Below are 22,178 nucleotides of genomic sequence, written 5' to 3'. Positions count from 1 at the left end.
ATGAGATTGAGAGGTTACTCAAGGCCACCCAGAGGTCAGTTACACCTGCTCAAGGTCACTCAGTAAAGATAGAGGACGCTGGAATCTGATCCCACGTCAGCCTGACTCCAAAGTGGGTTATTTATTCTTAAACAGGATTATTTCAGGAATTTGCATTTTATTTTATTTTAATACCTTGGATTTATAATTTTATATTCATAAGTCTTGTCTAATTTGTGTCTTTGTAATGCTAATTTTAAATAGGTAATATATTGTCATAAAGAAATAACACTTTTCTTTGTCACTATTCTGTAATAGGCCCCAAACAGTTTGAGTTTGTCTACTGGCCATCAGTCTGTCTTCTTTAATTTGTAGAGCAGAATCTGGTTTCTTCCTGGACTCATATAGTTTCTCCATTACTCACTCTGGAATTTAGAAATTCATGACATTTGGGTCTTGATACCAAACTCTGCAACAAAAAATGCAAGTGTTGCCTTCCAGATCAATGAATCTTATTGCTCAGACATAATAGATGTGTCTTCGAAAGCAGTTGAGTTTAAAATACTCATTCTAGCCCTGGCCAGTGTGTCTCAGTGGGTTGGGTGTTGTCCTGTGCACCGGAAGGTTGCCGGCTCCATTCCTGGTCAGGGCACATGCCGGCTGTGGGCTTGATCCCCAGTAGGGGGCATGCAGGAGGAAGCCAGTCCCCATCCCCCCCTCACATCAATGTTTCTCTCGCTTCCTCCCTCGCTCTCTCAAAATCAGTTTAAAAAATCTTTTAAAAAAAAGTGATGGTGTTCTAACCTGCCTACTTCCTTTCCTTTTTAAACACAGCTAACAAGCACAAGCCCTGGCTCGAGCCCACCTATCACGGCATAGTGACAGAAAACGACAACGCGGTGCTCCTCGACCCCCCGCTGATCGCCCTGGACAAGGACGCCCCTCTGCGCTTCGCAGGTAGGAGCGCAGTTTGTTCGCTCTTGATGCACCGGGACTGGGGGCGATGCACTGGGAACGTTTCTCACCCTTTCTTAAAGTGTCCGATGGCCGAGGGTGGTTTGTGGCTCCCGGGCACCATCCTTTTTCCTGTTACTTTAAAAAGTTGGGGCACCTGACCAAAAAGCCTGTACATGTGGTTGAAAAGCACAATATTACATCACGTTATTCTAGTCCTTGTCTCGATGTCATCAGACAGATAACACCTAGGCCAGTGTGTCTCAAAAAATCGTGCACACAGCACACCGAAGGGTCGTGTTAAAATGCAGATTTGGATCCAGAGGGTCTGGGGGACCTGAGCTCCTGCCCTTCTGACCTGCTCACAGGTGCTGCGGGTCCGCCAGGGGCAAGGATCTGGGGAACTGCAGCTCAAGGTCCTCTCGCACCTCCTCGGTTTCACTTACCTGAAAAGACTTACTCGAAAACGTCAGGCAATCTTTGTAGAGGAATCCTGTGGCTCAGATTTTACTTTCAATAAATTTTTAAAGTGGAGGCATTTCATAAGGCTGTAACCTGACCACAGCGGCAGATCTGGGACCGCTTGGAGACTGGCTGTTTTGCTGACATGTAATAGCACTTTGCAGTTCAGAGCATTTCTTGCTTGAGCCGCGTGTCCATAGTAACTTCCCCGACTGACGTGAATTGTGCCGCGTCACCCTCGCCTTGCCTCAGGGTCACAGTGAATTTTAGAAGAGTAGTTGTTGCGTGGCATTTTTTTCCAGGTCCAAATTTCTCACGTTAGTGTGTGCTGTTTGCCTGGGGACCAGGAAGAAGGATTCAGTCACCTTGTATGGATCAGGGGGTGCATGGCCGTATTTCACAGTGTGTACGTTGAGGAAAGTGGATGTGTTTCTGAAGAGCTATTTAAACCAGTGGTCGCCAACCAGTGGTCCACGGACCACTGGTGGTCTGTGCGGTCCGAAAGGTTGGCGACCGCTGATTTAAACAATAAATTTGTTCTTCATTCCCTTCACGTGCCACAGCCCATGTTCGGGAAAGTAACCTGAGAACCAGCTGTGCTGTGTGTCCGCGGTGGACACAGACCTTCCCAGGAGTGTTGCTTGTTGATTGGTTTTTAGAGAGAAATCCGATTGGATGGACAGGAGAGGACGCGCTCAATGCCGTGAATCCATACACAGTGCTCGTGCAGCAGCTGAGATGATTTTCTCTGCTCCTTCCTTCCCCCAGATTTGTCATCATTTTTAGCATTGCACATCGGTGTGCTCTGGAACGAATAGATTTTGAGTGTTTGTGTGTATATACTTGTACACGCACCCCTGCAGCCACATTTAGTTATTACACATGCTCCTCTGTGTGAGTGACGGTCAGTGCTGTGTGAATAACTTGAGTAGGATTATCTAGTTTATGCTTTTGAGCAGACCTACACATTCCTGACTTTCCCTGCATCCTAAGAAGTGATTGGGCCTCTGTACTCTGCAGTGTCAGCTGTATACGGCCCTAGACCAGCGACTGGCACTAGTTGGCACTCCATAAATATTGTAGGTGGAATGACCGAGTTTGCCCAAGATCACAGCTCGTAAGTGATAGAGTCGCCTTCCCGCCAGGGGGTCCGACTCCAGCCTCCATTCGTAGGTTCACTGTGGGCTCTCACAACGTTCTCTGTAGAACATTGTAAACATCCTGGTTCGCAGTCCTACCCCATCAGGAACGTGCGGGTACCCACCAGAGATTGCTTGTCTGTCAGACTTCTGAAGTAAGTCCACGGCTGATGTTGGCACCTTAGTCACCAGAGTGCGTCGTAAATTGTCCCTCATCAGACCTTCGTATTGAATGCAGGGTCTTGCCCAGATTGTTTTCTTGGGGTGAAATAGGAGAGTAAAATCTTGGTATTTGTCAAGTAGTTCAGGAAATTAAAATAAGTTTCTTATTCAACCCCTTTTCCTTAATGTACTAAAAGCCTGAGTAGAGGCGGGTAAGAAATTGTGTTGCCCATTTTGTGTACCTGATGGGGAGCTTGAGCCCCTTACGCAGGCCACGTGGTTGCCTTTTTGACAGTGGTCCCTTCTTCACTGCCCACGTCAGAGGCTGAGTGCCCCGCCTTGTCCCCCTTTTCAGGCTCTTCCTTTCAGTAGGTGGTTTCACCCCAGCACCTTTTCCTGCTTTCCAGCCGAGTACAGAGTTTGCAAGGTTAGGCAAACAGTTGCGATAGAAATAGAATCCAAAAGAAATTTCAGGGCAAGAATGGGGATTTTATTTTTGTTGTTAGAACCAACTCAGGTGTGTGATCCTTTTCTCCATATTCTGTATACTTTATGTGACTCGTTATACTTTACGTGAGGGTGGCGATGGGGCCGACTCCTGCACTGCACTTCGCCCCCCAGCACTGCCTTTTTAACTGTGGCAGGCGATGGGCGGACGTTGTGTTTGCAGCAATGAGTTGGACATATTTGGTGAAGCCCCATGAAATTGCCATTTTTATATGTCGAAACTATCACAGTACTTGAAAAAAATGGAAAACTGGAAATAGCCTGTGGGTGAGCCTAATTACTCTAAGGCAGTAATTCGTTGAGTAGCGGATTTAAGTAAGTATCTGGATGTTAGGATGGAAACTTAAACAGTTACTGACGAGCGGGGACTCATTTTGGATACAGTTGCCTCCAGGAAAGGTTGGTATCAATAATCATTAAATATTAAGTATTTATGCCAGGTCCTTGTAGAACAAAAGAAGCATAAAAGTTGGCCCTTCTTCTCAGAGCACTGATGATTTAGGTCCCAGAAACGAGCCTGGACCAGTCACCAGAAATAAGCAGCAGCCTGGTGCCCAGCTGGAGAGTGTGGGCGCCAAGGCGGGTGGACAGGAGGGCGAGGGAGGAGGGTCAGGTTAGCAGGGATGTTGTAGTGGATGCTGCTCAGCGGGTGTCCCTTTCCCGGGGCCAGATCGGTGGGTCTTCAGTCCGTTACCCGCCTTCCCAGCCAAGTGCATGCACAGCCCAGGCGAGGCTGCCAGGCGCTCCCTCCTTGGAGAGCCACAGATGCTGAGACTGGCTGAGGTTGCGTTCCCTCTGTCCAGGCCAGATTGCTCTGGGCCTGGTCAGGCCCCCATTCCTGATCTCTCGAGCGGCCTTGGTTTCTGCTGTTTCCAGGTTCCTTTCTCTGGCTTGCAGCCAATTCTGTGAGTTCGTGACCGCTTTTCAGTGAAGCCCCTTTTGCCTGAGTCAGCTGGAATGGATTTCTGTTGCTGGCCACTAACAAAACTAACGGTTGGAGCCAGCACTCAGGGCCTCCAGGAGGAGTGCAGCATAGGCAGGTGACCTGAGAGTTGGCGGGGGGACGATGGGCTAGGCTCTGGAGACACCCTCGCTCTCAGGGCAGAAAGTGCAGTTTGGGGTTATACTCAGATTCGGAAGGAGACTCAGAAAGAATGCAAAGCCAGCCTGAAGCCCAGGTTTCTCAGAGGGACGGACGAGGAAAGTGAGGGCTGACACTGTAAACAGGATCCCTGGACGCGACTTTGGATATCAGGAAGTCAAATCTGTACCCATTGTTACAGTTTTATGTTTTGCTTTTTAAAAATTCTGCAGTAAAGTTCTTTTTGACTGTTTTAACTTTTGTTGTTGTTAATCCTCACTGGAGAATATTTTTTCATTGCTATTTTAAGAGAGTGGAAGGAAGGTAGGGGGAGAGAGAGGGAGAGAGAGAGAGAGACAGACACAGACAGAGACATTGATGAAAGAGACACATTGATTGGTTGCCTCCTGCACACACCCTGACCAGGGCTGGAGATTGAACCTGCAACCCGGGTATGCGAGTCCTTGATTGGGAATCAAACCCGAGATCCTTGGGTGTATGGTTTGATGCTCTAACAACTTAGCATACCGGCCAGGGTCCTTTTGACTGTTTGTTGTTGTTTTTAATATATCTTTCTTGATTTCAGATAGGAAGGGAGAGGGAGAGAGATAGAAACATCAGTGATGAGAGAGAATCATTGATCGGCTGCCTCCTGCACATCCCCCACCGGGGATGGAGTCCACAACCCGGGCATGTGCCCTTGACTGGAATCAAACCCGGGACCTTTCAGTCCATAGGCTGATGCTCTATCCACTGAGCCAAACCAGCTAGGGCCCTTTTGACTGTTTTAGATGATCTTAGGGGAATGAGGGGAAGAGAGATGGGAAAGGTTTGGTCCATCCAAGGCGAATATAGCTGGAAAGGTCGTCAGGAAGCCTGGTGGGGTAGGGTTTCAGGTGGACTTACCTAGCAGAGCAGGTGCACATGGTCTGAATCGAGTGGGAAAGCGCCGGACAGAAAGAGAATAGACTGATAGGTGATTCTGAGAGGCCTTCCTTGCAGAGGTTGAGCAAAGGTGAGTCTAGGAGAGAGGACCGAGAATGCAAAGGGGTGGAGATGCACCATGCTGTAACTCCGTGTAATCAATGCCAGTAACTGCATGTATGTAACTGTCCGGTTGTGTAAATAACACAACTGTGCATCAGGGATGGAGGAGAAGGGTGCCCATGACCAGGAATGGAACCTCTGACCTTCAGTGCGTGGGCCCAATAAAGCTTTGCTTACAGACACAGAAATGTGAATGTCATATTATTTTCATATAATATTTTAAAAGATAGAAACAATTGTTAGCACACAGGCTGTTCAACAATGTGGCACAGGTGGATCTGGCCCAAGGCCATGGGTTGCCTACCGCCTGGGGCAGCACATCCACATCCCTCGGCGTCTGCATTCTCCATTCGGCAGTTACTAGGCACATGCGGCTGTGGAAATGCGACCAGTACGAGGAAGAACTGAATTTTAATATTTAATTTTAACATGAATTTTAATTCAGTTTGATACAGCCCCGTGGGGCTGGTGGCTACGGCACGGGCATTGGCCAGCACAGATCTAGAGAGACACTGTGTGGATGCAGCCAGAACCACAAACAGAATTGTCCCTTATAGCTCGTTCATGAACAGCAGAAACAGGCATTGTGGTACAGTGCCCACGGGAACCAACTGGGAATAGCGAACACTGCTGGGGCCTCCTTTGTGCCAGGCTGCGTTCTGCGCACTGGACCTGGGTGTGCTCACTGGTTCCCTCTTACGCGGCAGTGAATGAATGCACCGCAGCTGGGTGTGCCCTCCTGGATGAATGGATCTTAGACCAGTGATGGCGAACCTTTTGAGCTCGGCGTGTCAGCATTTTGAAAAACCCTAACTTAACTCTGGTGCCGTGTCACATAGAGAAATTTTTTGATATTTGCAACCATAGTAAAACAAAGACATATTTTTGATATTTATTTTATATATTTAAATGCCATTTAACAAATAAAAATCAACCAAAAAATGAGTTTGCGTGTCACCTCTGACACGTGTGTCATAGGTTCGCCATCACTGTCTTAGACCCTCAGGCTGAATGAGACGGCGGGCATTCTATACCATGTGATACCATTGTTCAAACCTCAAAAACAAGCAAAATAAAACAGCACTATTCGGGGATATACAAACATATGGTACAACCATTTTTAAAAGCAAGGGGATTCAGACTGTGATGCCTTTGGGGGAGAGCAGATGCCCTGGGAGGCAACAGTGAGTGGGGGGCACAAGGCCCCTGACCTCGCTCCTGCAGTGGTCCGGGGCGAGGTAAGCAGGTATATATGGGCTGCTAGACTAGCGTTTCCCTCAGTAAAGACCGTGGCCGTTGTAGTATCACCACCGTTCATATTGAATTGGTTTCAGTTCCCACTTAAGCATATGTTCCATTCAGAGAGGTGTTTATTTGTTGCCTTAGTTGCATTAGAACAAGATTAGATTAGAAAACATTGTTATTTACTCAGCTCATAAACAAAGGATTGAACATAAAACCCATTGCTCCAGCTGACTGTTTCATTTACTCTAATGATGAACTGAATGTTATCAGACTCTACCCACAAGAACTTACATTGAAAGGGAGAAGCTGGAAACTGGAAAGAACAAATAGGTGTGCGTCTAACTGTTAGGATGTCTGACGCACCTGAAGGTGTTAGGAAGCTGTGGCTGTGCTATTTCATGGGTAATTAGTGCAATTTCAAAAATTACACAGGAGTCCCTGGTAAGTAGGATTCAAAGAGACACTTTGTTACTGAAGGTCCAGTTTTGCTCTAGCAATTTTACTGAGCTGATTGTTAAATTGTGTCAAGCTTTTCTATGTAATATGTGCATCTTTGACTTTTTTCCTTATTGTTCCGTCTTCATTCTTTCCTGTATTACTGACATGGGTTTATCTTTTCTCCCTTCAGAGAGTTTTGAGGTGACAGTCACCAAAGAAGGTGATAAAGGGTTCTTTCTATCCCTCTTTGAATATTAACCCACTAACTTTGTTTATAAAATTGGGAATCAGCCCTTAAACAGAAGAAGCTGTGATGCTTTTTTATCCCTTTTATTCTATTTTGTTTCTATTTTTAAATATATTGATGGAAACTGTATGTAACCAAACCCTTGGTTAGAAATATCTGGAAATCAGACATCCATTTGAACTATATGGATAACACTGTACATTTTTTCCTAAATTGAACTTAAGAGATTCACTTCGTAACCATTTTCTATTGGTTGTAATTTTGGAAGAGGTCCGTCTTATTTTTATGTGAAATACATTTTGTGACGTTTTACTTATACATTAGAACGTTTATATTTGTTCTCCCATGGGCAAGAATGGAAACGTAGATTTTTAACTCCTAATTAAGCTGGTAAGCCAACTTAGACGAATTTCAGTTCCCAGGCAGGCTTCCTTTTCAGGTCTGATAGGATATAGTCCGAAACAAGGGCCAGTCTCGCAGGTCTCTCCCCATGGCGGGCACTGCACCGTACTGGTAGATGCTAGCTGTTGAAATGGATGCCTGAAAAGTTGGTATTTCTACCTTTCTCATTCAGTAGTTTGCTTTGATTCCCTAATTTTAGCCAGGCTCATTGCACAGGAAGACTTGTTTCTTCTGACTTTTTTTTTTTTTACAGACTTTCTGTAATTATGGTGCTGAACCTATATCTCACGCTTCTTCCTCTCTCAACACTTGACTGTGTGTTTTAGCCTTCTCTCTGGTCCAAACCAAAATAGCTGCCCAGCTGTCCCCCGCAGCCTGGGCAGTTTCTGGTGTTATCAGGCCTTGGCAGTCTGCTAATGAGACCACTTTGCCCTGGAGCTGTCCTAAGTACTCCTGTGAAATGCCTGTCTATATTTTCTCTCTCTCTTTTGTATTCCTGCATGAATGGATGCAAAGTTAAATGAGTTGCTTGGAAAGCCAGACCTGCTTCTTTGTACTAAAGCCCAGAACTCACCCTGTCGCCAAGCACAGCGCCCTGCTTCCCCACAGACCCTCTCAACCCCTGGCTGCCATGTGGTCATGGATTTTCTTTGGCGGGGGAGGGGTCTGGCTGCAGCCGGTTTGGTTCGGTGGCAGCGATTCTAACCTGCGCTGCTTTGACTCCCCAGGTGAGATTTGTGGATTTAAAATTCACGGGCAGAATGTGCCCTTTGACGCAGTGGTGGTGGATAAGTCCACGGGCGAGGGACTGATTCGCTCAAAAGAGAAACTAGACTGTGAGCTGCAGAAAGACTACACGTTCACCATCCAGGCCTACGACTGCGGGAGGGGGCCCGATGGCAGCGCCAACGCCAAGAAGTCTCACAAGTAAGTAGCCGGGCAGGGAGCGTGAGGACAGCAGTGACCGTTACTCTCCTGCCCCAGGACTTCGGTGCTTGTGAAATAGAAGGGAGTTCCAGGTGCCCATCGGACATAGCAGTTAGAGCAGAGACCCTTGTAGACGGCTCCAGCAAGGGCCTGGACCATGGTCGTTGTAAATGAATGAATAACCTAGTAGAGAAACCAAGGCCCTACTGAGAAAACACGACAGCCCACTCTTTGCCCTAGGAAGAGGTTTGTAGGTATGTGTGTCTTTTGTCTGTAAGTTCTGAGGGCGTGAAATTCATTCGAGCTGAGGAGAGAAAGCCAGCTGGTGGGCTCTGCCCTGGGAGCGAGCATGGCCTTCCTGCCAGCCGAGGACGGCCCTCTAGTGGAGAGGGCCCTGGGCAAGACATGGAGTTAGACTCTTCTCTTCCTGGCCCCTGTGGCTCAGTGGTTGAGTGTTCCACCCAGGAACGAAGAGGTCACAGTTCAATTCCCGGTCAAGGGCATGCAGGAGGCAGCTGATCAGTGATGTTTCTATCGCTCTATCCCTATCTCTTCCGCTCTTTCTAAAAATCAATAAAAACATATAAAAATATAAAATAAAAAAAGAATCTAGTCTTTCCTCTCCACTCACCTGCCCTTGGCATTGGGCAGATTTAATGTTGTTGAGTCTCAGTTTCTGCTCAGGACGTGGATTGAGGAAAGAGGGCACGTGCTGAGGTGATGTCACATAACTGTTGTGAGGGTCAGCGTGGCGGATGGGTGGTGTAGGGGTAGAGAGGGTCTTGGTGAATAATGCGGGTGCTGACTGCAGAGCTTGTCTGGTTCAGAATATGCCCTGATCCAAAGCCCTGAGGCCCGCAGTTTTCTGCCTGGGGAGCCTGCTCTGACGATGCCTTCGTTTTCTCATCCCCAAGCTGGGGAGATGGAAGCTGGCAGCACGGGGTTCGCCAGGAAGGGCAACACTGAGGTCACCTTGAGGTCCCTCGTTTGCTAGATCAACGGCAGGTGGGGTCCCAACCACGGGTTACTAATGGTCTCTATTCCTTGGAAGCAGGACCAGCCTTGTTTTAATGCTCACCGTATCCCATCTTCCATCTGTTTCTTAGCCCTTTTTCCTTTGGCTCTAGTTGTTTCTGAATTTTGAAAAAAAAATATTTTTAACTTTGTGTTAACAGAGCTAACAGATATCTGGTATAGTTTATCTCCCTTTTGCATGCTCTGTCCCACGTCGTGAAAGAAAATCCCAGTGTTACTGCCTTTTTTGTTTTTTAAATCCTCACCCGAGGGTATGTTTTTAATGATTTTTAGAGAGAGGAAGGGGCAGAAAGAGAGAAACATCAATCGGTTGCCTCCTGTACTCACCCCGGCTGGGGATCAAACCCACAATGTTGGTATGTGTCCTGACCGGGAATCGAACCTGAAACCTTTTTGGTGTCTGGGACACTTGACCACATGAGCCGCTGGCCAGACTGTGTTGTTGCCTTCTTACCAGGTGCCTTATTCCTAGACCTGGAAGGATCAACCCAAATTCCTGTTTTAACTTTTCTGGTATCTCCAGGTTAAACTAAAAACAATGAATAGTTTACTTTTTATCTTCCTACTAGAGGCCTGATGCACAAAAATTTGTGCAAGAGTAGGCCTTCCTTCCCCCGGCTGTCGGCACCGGCTTCCCTCCGGCACTCAGACCTGGAATGACGCCCGGAAGACATCTGGTCTAATTAGCATATTACCCTTTTATTATTATAGATAAAATTGAATAAAATGTATCAGAGAAAGGAAATTTGAAAATAGGGCACAATTTGGGGGGATAATAAAACAAGCAAAGCCCACAGCTTTTCTCCTCTTCCAGAGCAACGGTCCACATTCAGGTGAACGATGTGAACGAATACGCACCTGTGTTCAAGGAGAAGTCCTACCAGGCGTCAGTCGTGGAGGGGAGGCGCTACGAGAGCATCCTGAGGGTGGAGGCTGTGGATGCCGACTGCTCCCCTCAGTTCAGCCAGATTTGCAGCTACGAAATCGTCACTCCAGACGTGCCATTCACGGTCGACAAAGATGGTGAGAACAGAGGGCAGCGTTCCTTGCCAGGGGGATGGTCCCGGCAGACTGTCCCTCCTAAGCCGATCAGCTTCAAACCCAAACTTTGTACTTCAGTGAAACTCATAGACCGGAGAGTTAGTCCATTCGGGCGGCTAGAACAAATGCCACAAAGCAGGTGGCTTAAATGACAGACATTTATGTCTCACATTCTGGAGGCTGGGGAGTCCAAGATCTAGGAGCCATTCCATTCAGGGTCTCGTGAGGGCCTGCTTCCCGGCTTACAGATGCCACCTTCTTGCTGTCCTCACTGGTGGGAGAGACAGGGCACTCTGGTCTCCTCTCTTCTCATAAGGACACTGATTCCAATATGAGGACTCCCCCCTCTGCCTCACCTAAACCTAAGCTCCTCCCAAAGGCCCCACCTCCTAACACCATGACACGGAGGGTAAGGACTTGACATGTGAACTTCGGGGAAAGAACACTCAGTCCATAGCAAAGACCTGCTGCGGGGTCTGCTTCCCAGTTAAGTTTTTACTCTGTCCCCTGGACGCCAGGTGTTCTCTGGCGGGGCCGTTCCTTTTTCAAAGTCTAATAGAAGTCCCTGCCCAGCATGTGGCTATTTTTTATCTTCTCCCTTTTCAGCCAGCGTGCATCTGAGTAAGATGGACCTTTCGTTGGGCCCAGTTTTCTGTTCTCCATTAGACTTGAATCTTCTGCCTCGTCCTGAAGGTGAAGGTTTATCCTTCATTGCCAGACTCTCAGTAACTGAACAGGTCGAGATCAGCTCATTCTAGAGTTTAACTTCTCTATGGGGTTACGGCTTCAGGGTCGTGCATGTCTCCGTCGTTAACCCGCAGGCCAGATTCTCTGCTGGAATCATGAGCACGGCAAACGCTTTGCAGACACCTGTGTTCATGGTCAAAAGCTGGCTTCTCTCGGGTGGGTGGGGTAGGAAACCTCTCTCGCTCGCTAATAATGTAAGTCTGTAACAAGTATTTAATGCAGCTTTGGTCTTGTATTTAATATTTGAAGAATCTGAATCATTTTGTCTTTTATTCTCTTATATGTAAATCTTCAAGTAAATATAAAAACAAACAAAAGTCTGTAAGAAGGGATGGAGTTGAATTGCATGGGCTCCGAGACGGTTTAGTGTAGAGCTCGGGAAGCCAGGGGAGTGTCGTGACTTTGGGTGTTTCCTGTCGGTGCTTCCGGGGCTGGGACCTCGAGTGCTGTGTGTGTCAGCAGGGTCGTGGAGGGGAGACCAGCCCGGGTGTGGGTCCTCACTGTTTCTCGCCCTGGAAGGTCACATAAAGAACACAGAGAAGCTGAAGTACGGGAAGGAGCACCAGTACAAGCTGACGGTCACAGCCTACGACTGCGGGAAGAAAAGGGCCAGCGAGGACGTGTTGGTAAAGATCAGCATCAAGCCCACCTGCACCCCCGGGTGGCAAGGTGAGCCCCATTCTCGTCTCCGCGCTCACCCCTGTTCTTAAAGTTTAGGCACAGAACCTGATGTGTGAACTTCCCCCTCTCCCTCTACCCGGCCGATGCAGGATGGGACAGCAGGGTTGAGTATGAGCCTGGCACGGGCGCCCTGGCTCTCTTCCCAAACGCCCACCTGGAGACGTGTGACGAATCGGTGGCCTCGGTGCAGGTGACAGTGGAACTGGAGACCAGCCACATAGGAAAAGGCTGTGACCGCGACACCTACTCTGAGAAGTCCCTTCACCGGCTCTGTGGTAAGGAGGCCTGCGGTCTGCAGTGAGGGCGAGAGGGACCCTACACGTGCGTGTGGGCGTGTGCGTGTGTGTGTGTGTGTGTGCGTGTGTGCGCGTGTGTGTGTGTTGCTTCACGATCATGAGCTAAAACAGACTCTAACTTTCTGACACGGCTGCTGCTGCCTCACCAGCTGATTTCCCTCCTGGTGGGCTTCAGGGGGTCCATGACCCCGTGGAAGTCTGTTCAAAACGTTATTTTATGTGCCTTTTTAAGAACCACTGATTTGAAGACAGTATTTCTCTGCCATACATAGAAAATCATCAAAATAGAAATTACACATATGTGGAGGTAGTTTTAAATGAAACGGGATGATAATTTAAGGACTGGAGAAAAAAACTACAGGTAATGCAGTAGTTTTTGGCAAACGTGAAGAAGAAAATCAAGACCAAAAGCACCCACATCTAACTACGGTCTCCACGGACCATATACCCAAGCCTGGGGTCCAGAAGTATATCCACAGATCATATACCCAGACCTGGGGTGCAGAAGTATATCCACAGATCATACACCCAGACCTGGGGTGCAGAAGTATATCCACAGATCATATACCCAGGCCTGGGGTGCAGAAGTATATCCACAGATCATATGCCCAGGCCTGGGGTGCAGAAATATATCCACAGATTATATACCCAGGCCTGGGGTGCAGAAATATATCCACAGATCATATACCCAGGCCTGGGGTGCAGAAGTATATCCACAAATCATATGCCCAGGCCTGGGGTGGAGAAGCCAGAGGCAGCAAGACTGGGGCCTGGCAGGAAGCTGGCTCCGACTCCACCGTTGGTTACGGGAAGTTTCCTGGTTTATCTCAATGGGAGGTATGGCTGCCTGTCATGGAAAATGCTGAGGAAGAAGATTTACTTGCCTGGTGAGATGATGCCAGTGACTTACATGGCCTCTTCATACCAGAAGGGTCTAGTGCAGCCGTGGGCAAACTACGGCCCGCGGGCCGGATCCGGCCCGTTTGAAATGAATAAAACTATTGAAAAAAAAGACCGTACCTTTTTATGTAATGATGTTTACTTTGAATTTATATTAGTTCACACAAACACTCCATCCATGCTTTTGTTTCGGCCCTCCGGTCCAGTTTAAGAACCCATTGTGGCCCTCGAGTCAAAAAGTTTGCCCGCCCCCAGTCTAGTGTGTTTCAGGAGCTATTCAGCATCAGCTCTGCGGGGAGCATTTTCCGTCCTCTCTCTGGCCGGCTAACAGCAGCTAGATTTAAGCAGCAGTGTTCGTGACTAACTGGAAATGGTTACATGGTGAATAAGCAAAAAGGGAAAGTGTATTGTCTGCTGGTGCACCCCAGTGATGAACATACCCAGGAGTTTTATGACTGAGTCTAAATATTCATAATCATGTACCTAATCTGTCAGTTGAGAGATCTGGAATGGGCTCTAATTTTAAACTGTGAATATTAGTATAATGTATGAAACTACCTTCTCATAGTGCCAGTTTTTATGGTATTAAATGAACACTTTCTCAGCAGGAGAGTTCAAAGGTAGGAAGAATGGTAGGGATTCCGTATCTGAGTGCTCACTGTCTGCCGGGGGTGGTATGGTTCTTACGGAGGAATTCATGGAGGTGGAGGGAGGCTCTGTCGCCCGCCCAAGGACACACTTTTAGGAGGTGGCCGACTGGGATTTGGACTGAGGTCAGTGTTACTCGAGAGACCAGGTTGTTCAGCCAGGTCACGCAGCTCCTGGGAATTGAGACGTGAGGACCAGGAGAACTTGCAAAATCTTCTGCAAATTTTTTTTTTCTTGAGCTTGGCAATACATACAATAGTTGTAAAATTTTTCATGCTTTGTTTGCTTAGTAATTCCATTTCTAGGAATTTTTTCTAAGGGAATGATCATGGAGACACGCAAAGGTGTGCATCAAGGGAAGGTTTATCCTAGGAAAACATGGGACAACCTCATCCACCAGGGAGGTCAGGTCATTGAACTAGGGCACATCCGTGCGATGACTGGGAATGTGCGCGTGCACACAGGCCTCCGTTTTTATAAAATGCACATATTCATAGAGGACTGGAAGTGCTCATATGCAAATGTTAGTTGTGGTTTACAGGTTTATTTTTCTTCCTAGCTTTTAAAAAAATATCCACGCTTAGCACTTATAAATTTTGCTTGTCATAAAAACCCTTCCTTTTGAGAAAAATGAAGTGGATCTAGCTACCGCATAGACCCTGAGACACGGGCAGTGCGTCGGTGCGGGTTGGCAAGGCGGTGCCTTTTCAGCGCTCACCCCCAGCGAACCGAGTTCCTGTGCTTTTCAGGGGCTGCGTCCGGCACTGCCGAGCTGCTCCCTTCCCCGAGCGGCTCCCTGAACTGGACCGTGGGCCTCCCCACGGACAACGGCCACGACAGCGACCAGGTCTTCGAGTTCAACGGCACTCAGGCAGTCCGCATCCCGGATGGCGTCGTCTCCGTCAACCCCAAAGAGCCCTTCACGGTGTCCGTGTGGATGAGGCACGGGCCTTTCGGCCGCAGGAAGGAGACGATTCTCTGCAGCTCCGACAAAACAGGTGAACGTGCTGGGGGGCGCGGGCCCCGTGTCCCCGCGGGGGCTGCTGGGGGGCGCGTGCTCCGTGTCCCCGCGGGGGCTGCTGGGGGGCGCGGGCCCCGTGTCCCCGCGGGGGCTGCTGGGGGAGCGCGTGCTCCGTGTCCCCGCGGGGGCTGCTGGGGGGCGCGTGCTCCGTGTCCCCGCGGGGGCTGCTGGGGGGCGCGTGCTCCGTGTCCCCGCGGGGGCTGCTGGGGGGCGCGGGCCCCGTGTCCCCGCGGGTGGGGGCCCCGTGTCCCCGCGGGGGCTGCTGGGGGAGCGCGGGCTCTGTGTCCCCGCGGGGGCTGCTGGGGGGCGCGTGCTCCGTGTCCCCGCGGGGGCTGCTGGGGGAGCGCGGGCTCCGTGTCCCCGCGGGGGCTGCTGGGGGAGCGCGGGCTCTGTGTCCCGCAGAGACTGCTGGACTCCTTCCCCCGAGGCCGGATGGTTACACCAGGGCGGCCTGTCCTAACACATCCCCCTGGCATTTGGGCATTTGATAGTAAAAACCCAAGTGTATTTGTTTCTGACCCTGCCTTAGCCCAGCTGGGGAGTTCATCGATGCTGATAAAACTGTGTCTTCAAAATCCATTAAAGAAATAGCTTTTATTTCTCCTTTGGGTCTTAAGTTGGCAATTTTACCAGTCGCATTTCTCTCTGCAGATATGAACCGGCACCATTATTCCCTCTTTGTCCACGGCTGCCGGTTTATTTTCCTTCTCCGTCAGGATCCTTCAGGAGAGAAGAAGTACAAACCTGCAGAATTCCACTGGAAGCTCACTCAGGTGAGGGAATGGGAAACGCGCCGATTCCGCTGCGGCCACCGGACCCGGGCTGGCTGCTTCCCAGCCGTGTATACTTACAGTGTTACGATTTCTGTGTCTGTGGGTCAAATCAACTCCTTTCCACTGAAAGCCTAAGTTATTTTTACATGTATGTATTTCATACATAAAACATTAATATACAAATTGTACGTGTTAAATTAAAAAAACTGTGTTATAAAGCAGCCCTTGCTAACAAATTGGGGTTGAGATCCTTGTGTTTGTTTATTCATTACTTAAGGCTTTGCCTCCCAAAAGGTGCCACGGCGCCCCAGGGCCTCAGCGGATTCAGGCGCCAAGGAACATTTAAAGTTTCCAAGGAACCAGCCATCTCCAGCTTTTCAGATGCCGCATGAACCACTAGCTTGAGGGAGTTGGCGGGTTTGCTGTCAGCTCATGTGACATTCCATTCGATAGAGTCATGCCTTTCCCAGCAGTTTCTGAGTGAGAAAGCAAGTTCAGTGGGACCTCGTCCTCGGACTTCATTCGTTCGGAGGCTGTCCAAGAAGTGATTTGTTCGAAAACCAAGCCATTTTTTTCTTTTAGAAATAATACACATGGAATTAATCCGTTCCGGACCCCCAAAAGCAAAAACACACCAAAATATTCACGGCACAATTTCTTGAGATGTTAACAGCCCGAGGTTTAATGGCAAACTGACTCACACTCACGCATCTCTCCTCTGTTTGTCGCCTGAGAGATGTATGACTGATCATACAGGTATCAGCATGAAAGGCTGTCGGGTCGAGAACTGAAGCCTTGTTCAACAGCTGAGACCTTTTTTCTGTGAACAACTTGGTTGAGAACCGAATTGCTCGAGAACCGAGGCTTGACTACTTTCAAATGCACAGTTGGTCAGCATGACCGTTGGCTAGCGTTTATCATGGTGTTAAAAATACATGCCTCGGCCCTCCGCCGTCCCAGGTCAGAAACCACTGCCTTTCTGCCCTGCTCTCGGTCAGGTCTGCGTGGTCCCCCTGTCCCCGAGGATTGCTGGGGATATTGTATGTTAAGTACAGCCTTACTCTCCGAATGCCCCAGACCCCCGCAGCACCTGTACACCGGGGTGCAGTGCTGCCATTGTGTCTGGATGAGAGGGAGGTGGACACCCAGGTGCTAACCCTCCCCCTGCCTCTCGCAGGTCTGCGATGAGGAATGGCATCACTACGTCCTCAACGTGGAAATCCCGCGGGTCACGCTCTATGTGGACGGAGTTTCCCACGAGCCCTTCTCGGTGACTGAGGAGTACCCACTTCACCCGTCCAGGATCGAGACTCAGCTCGTGGTTGGGGCTTGCTGGCAAGGTAACAGGCATGGGCACCCCCTCTCCCCAAGGCTCGGGCAGTCAGTGATTCTGTCTGCTCTGCCGGAGGAAGCAGGCTCTTCTCAGCACCTCACCCTCCTTTCCTTTATCTTTTCACCCCTTTTCCTGGGCCCAGTCTTTCTGGGGCATCACCGAGGCCGTCCACTGATGGGCGCTCCCTGCAGGTGTGCTAAGGGACACTTCCTCGGAGCCTGGGAGGGAATGTTGCACAGAGGGCGGGTGTAACTGAGGAACATTTTATAAATTCATCCGCTTGTGGAAAAGTCTATGAAAGCATGGAGGCAGCCGTCAGGCACAGAAAGGCCGTGTGCTTTGGCCGGGTGACGCTTCTGGAGCCGTTAGCGCTTGACAGCCTGGTGGGGACACCTCAAGTGCCATGTGTGAGAGAGTTCGTGGACGTCCCTGCTGGACGACCAGGGACGGCTGTGATGACAGCACCTCGGTCTGTGCTTCCTGAGTGCAGGCCGCGTGCCGATGGCTTTACATCGTCCTCTCGCTAACCCTTCCAGCGCGTCTGGTGGGAGCTGTTGGATCCCTATTTTACTGAGGAAACCGAGGCCCTGAGCAGCAGTGAGCCCGTTCCCAGCTGAGTCATCGTGGCGCTGGGGTTTGAGCCCTGAAGCCGCTGTGCCAGGGCCGAGCTCTGACCTCTGGACCAGGGGTCGCAAGCTTTCCTGTGCCTGGAGCCCTTACCGTGGCCTGGGGAAGCCTCTGGACCCTCCTCAGGTTTCCAAGGGAACCAATTAAATTGAAATGCAGTTCCCAAAGTATGAGCAGACCGGATGTGTGAAATGTTCACACTGCTGCTCCGAGACCCGGAGAGCAGCCTCCGCGGCAGCCCGATGCCCGCGTGACTTCCATTGCCGGGTTGTGGCGGTTCCTGTGGCGTCGCCGCAGTGCCACCCACCGGGAAAGAGCAGCGCTTTCTCTGGGCCAGAGTCGCCGTTGCTGCTGATACCACTGTGGTTTGTGGCTGACCATTTACAACCAAAGGAACACGGACTGTGAGAAGTTAGTGAAGAGAAGCCTGTAATTTTTCCCATTCAAGTGAGGGATCCCTCGCTCCGCCTTCGCGGTTCTTGGCCCCGATTGGCCCGTGACTCGACCGTGCGTGAGGTCCCTGCAGGCGCCTGCTAAGTGGGTCTCCTGCTTCCTCCCTCTGAAGACATTGTGCTTTGAGGTAGACATCTGTGAAAGAGCCTGATTTCTAAGACAGCTTTGTTTCTATTATGGGAATTTGAATTTCATAATTTTCCTGCAGGTCCTTTCAAATGAAAAGGAGTAAGACAGTAATGTAGCGCGAACCTCTTTGGTGAATTCCCGTATTTAATTTTGGTGACAATTTATCCATGAGGAAGTGAAACATTGAGACCAAGGAATGAGGAATAAATTATTAGGGATACGGAAATTTTTAGTTGCTGTTCTTAAATTTTCCGTTCAAATTTGCTTCCTAAAGTAAACAAAAAATTCTGAGAAATTATCTTAAAAATACAAACTCAAGGGCAAACCTAAATGTTACTTTACATTCTGGGAGCTTTGTTGGTTGGGTTAAAACATCCCCCTCATCACACCCTGCTGTCCTGGGACCCTGCTCATGTCAGTAGTTCTGCCTTCAAAATGGCCATTTTCACCTTCATCCGTTGCTTTCTACCTCGGTCCTCAACGTCCTCAGCCAGAAAAGTCTGCCTAAACTCCCAAACCAAGCACAGCTTCGTAAAGATGGAATTAATAGGGAGGAAGGTCTCCGTTGCCCCTTGCAGCGGATTTGAAACCACTTCCCTGACAAACGCCCATGGAGAGCCGGGCTGATGGCATGCCGTGGAGGAGCCACGGGAGCCCTGAGCGCTCGGGCTGTGAGCACAGGCGGCCCCACAGCCCGGCCTGGGAGCGGACGTCCTGTGCTCCGGCCCTGGGCATGCCTATCGGACCTGGACCCCTTCCAGGGGCGGTGGGTGGTCAGAGCCCAGGCCCACCGTGGGTGATGACCTGTTTCTCGGGGGAATTCCTTAACCTCTGACTCCCTCCCTGTTTGGTAAAAGTGGTTGAAAATGCCTTCTTTTCTCTGCCACTGAGAGGTTAAAGTCTAGACCGACGTGAACTTGTTTTGCGCTTTCTGAAGAGATGTACTTTTGCAAGCCCTGCGGACACCAGCCCGTGGGCGCTTATGCGGCCCTGCCGGTAGGACAGTGCGGGCCGGGGTGGTGCCGAGTCGGTGCGTCTCTGCGGTCAGTGAGCGCCTCCTTGTGGCCGCCAGCCGCCCAGGCTGAGGAGACAGCTCAGTGTACAGGCGCTTCCTCGTCTGACTTTGAATCCAACCTCCGTTTTGGCCAGGAGGGCGTGGGGAGGTGGAATAGAAGCGTACCAGGAAGCTGGGGTGGCCAATACCGCTTCTGGGAAAAGGCGACCAAGTACAGACCTGCTTCCAGGCTGAGTATGCCCCCAAGGGGGACACGGGAACTTTTCTCTCGGCATTTTGCATTCGGTAGCTTTTCAGTAGGGATTTTCAAGGTCCGCTGTGAAGAGCCTAACTGGGGTCCTCTCCTGTTTCTTTGTCTTGCTTCTCTGCAGAGTACTCAGGAGTTGAAAGTGACAATGAAACCGAGCCCGTGCCTGTGGCCCCGGCAGGTTGCTGGACTTTCCCCTCTGGTTCACTGCTTTTCATTTAAATACAGACGTCGAGTCATCGCACCTTCTGCATGAAATGCCCAATTGCATTTTGGTCCCAGTCACCATCTGAGCTGCTTTGCATTACCCCCCCCCCACCCCCACCATTGCTTCATGGGGTTCCCTTTTCTGCCTGTTCGGAGCCCAGTTACAGTGAGCAAATGACTCTAATGCAGTGCACTAATGGGATTTTTATTTTTCTCATCCAGTTTTACCCTGATGCCACTGCATGAGACTCCCTGCCGAAATCTCATAGGCCAGGTTTGGGGGTACCTCCGGGTTCTCAGGTGGCTGAACCACAAGACAGGAAAAGATTCGTTTTTAGATATTCTAACCTGACTGATACTGAATTCTGTTTTATTTTGGTTAATCCTTATCCAAGGGTATATATTGAGTGAGAGTGTAAGGGAGGGGGAGAGAAACATTGAAGTGAGAGAGATGTATCAATTGGTTGCACCCCGGTGGGCCAGAGATCGAGCTTGCAACTGAGGTATGTGCCCTTGACAGAATTCGAACCTGCCACCCTTTGGTGTGCAGGCTGATACTCTAACCACTAAGCAAACTGGCCAGGGCAATATTAAATTTTAAACATGTTTCCTAGAAATCTCAGTCCCTGGCAGTGATTTATAGTGTTGTCTAGTGTCCTTATTGGGAATGAGACCTGCTCATTGGTGTCTGAAAATTGGTGTCTTCTCTGTCAGTGGAAGAACAGGTGTAGGGGTCTGTGCTACAGTCTGTCAGGGGCCAGTTTCTGGGTTTTCGTTTTCTGTCCACCATCCTCACTTCCCAGTTATCCTCAGTAGCAGGAGACGGTCATGATGGCACTCGGCACAGCCACCTGCAAGGCCTGATCCGCGGCTTGAGTGCATCCCTTCCTCTTCCTAGTCATGCTGTGTGGGTCGCCCCCCTCAAAAAATAATGTGTATATATCCCTGAGCATGCTCAGAAAAAGCAGCCCGAGTGTGAGCCAGCTGGCTGACAAGCAGAGGCTGGAGCGAGTAGGACGTGTCACTTGTGCACCGTGGTGACAGGTGTGGGCTAGGCCACCCTTACCAGTGAGTGGCCAGATGTGTGGGACACTCATGGGGCTTCCAGGCTTCGGGTGAGGGACCCCCGAGTCCTCTTCTCTCCTGGCCACATGCATGATCACAAACGAGTTAATTTCTTCATTGCACTTCCATGTAGACTGCAAGGCTAACAGGATTTGGTCTGAACTAACCCGCATGTCCATCCATCAAGCTGCCACCACCAGTAACACTGTGTTGAGAAATGAAGCAGGGGCTCTGGGCTGCACCCCTAACCACCCGCCTTTCCCTGTGTTCCAAAGGTGGTGACCTACATATGACCCAGTTTTTCCGAGGTGACCTGGCTGGCCTGACCATCCGGTCTGGGAAGCTCACAGACAAGAAGGTGATTGACTGTCTGTACACCTGCAAAGAGGGGCTAGACCTGCAAGTCCCCGAAGACGGCGGCAGAGGCGTGAAGGTAACACTGGCATGCACCTGGCTTCTAGACCCAAGGAGGGGGCTGTTGGCAAAGGATTGATCTGTGATTGGTCTTGAGCCGTTTAAACTTGTAACATGTCTGACACAAAATGTGTGGGTTGTTCCTCTCACAACAGCCAATTCCCCAGTTCTCTGGACACCCACTCTCCTGGCGTCCAGCAACTTAATTCTGACACTTCCTGGATTTAGCTTCAGGCTTCACAGTGAGGGCTCAGCCCACTAGGCTGCCCCCACTTCAGGGCCCGTCGCAGGAATCTGCCCTTGGGTTCCCTGCACTTCTGTTGGCTGAAGTCCGGGCTTCCCACAGTCTTCACACCCTCCCCTTTTTAGGTTCAACAACTTCCTGGAACTGCTCAGAAACATAACATTTTACTTATTAGTAACAGTTTATCGTAAAGGCTACACTCAGGAAAAGCCAACCAGAAGGGATGCACACGGCAAGGAGCTTGGGCGGGCGCATGAAGCTTCCACGCCCTGCCCAGGAGTGTCGCCCTCCTGGCATCTCCCATGTTCACCAGCTGGGAGCTCCCACCCTGCTGCTCAGCGTTTTTATGGAGATTCCGTCACGTGGTTGACATTGCCCACTGGTGGGCCACTCCTTCTCCAGCCCCTCTCCTGTCCCCATAGCTCGAGGTGGGGCTGAAGTTCAACTTCTTCCGTGGTTAGCTCCTCTGGCAACCAGCCCCCATCCTGAAACCAGGGCCCCACCAAGAGTCACCTCATTAATGAAACTCTGGGGTGGTTGGGAGGGACTTGCTGTGAATAATGAAAGATTCCTGTCTCAGGAAATTCCTAGGGTCTTAGGCGCCTGTGCCAGAAACCAGGACGAAGACCAAATACGCATTCTCACACCACATACTTGTGCGCCTGAGAAGGTGCCCTGCAGGAGAGGGTCTCAGTCAGCGGAATTACAGGGT

At 50.0% G+C, this 22,178-nt stretch overlaps 1 protein-coding gene across 10 annotated transcripts in view; it reads left to right on the top strand.

The window, feature by feature from the left end:
- Positions 1-22,178, top strand: part of CLSTN1 (calsyntenin 1) — a 56,158-nt gene that overhangs the window by 29,970 nt on the left and 4,010 nt on the right. For 3 of the 10 annotated variants that reach the window (XM_036352787.1, XM_036352783.1, XM_036352784.1), the window contains exons 2-12: positions 814-936; positions 7,205-7,234; positions 8,392-8,590; positions 10,440-10,648; positions 11,933-12,082; positions 12,184-12,369; positions 14,688-14,936; positions 15,611-15,732; positions 16,910-17,072; positions 19,661-19,738; positions 21,084-21,241. In XM_036352787.1, coding sequence (XP_036208680.1) covers positions 814-936; positions 7,205-7,234; positions 8,392-8,590; positions 10,440-10,648; positions 11,933-12,082; positions 12,184-12,369; positions 14,688-14,936; positions 15,611-15,732; positions 16,910-17,072; positions 19,661-19,738; positions 21,084-21,241 — 1,667 coding nt within the window. The remainder of the gene's footprint in view (positions 1-813; positions 937-7,204; positions 7,235-8,391; positions 8,591-10,439; positions 10,649-11,932; positions 12,083-12,183; positions 12,370-14,687; positions 14,937-15,610; positions 15,733-16,909; positions 17,073-19,660; positions 19,739-21,083; positions 21,242-22,178) is intronic. The other 7 variants (XM_036352788.1, XM_036352785.1, XM_036352792.1 and 4 more) reach the window with 5 other exon arrangements.

Source organism: Myotis myotis, unplaced genomic scaffold (assembly GCF_014108235.1).
Source record: "Myotis myotis isolate mMyoMyo1 unplaced genomic scaffold, mMyoMyo1.p scaffold_m19_p_2, whole genome shotgun sequence".
In the NCBI taxonomy this organism is placed as follows: Eukaryota; Metazoa; Chordata; class Mammalia; order Chiroptera; family Vespertilionidae; genus Myotis; species Myotis myotis.
The sequence above is the reverse complement of the archived record's forward strand: the minus strand, read 5'-3'. Positions and strand labels throughout refer to the sequence as shown.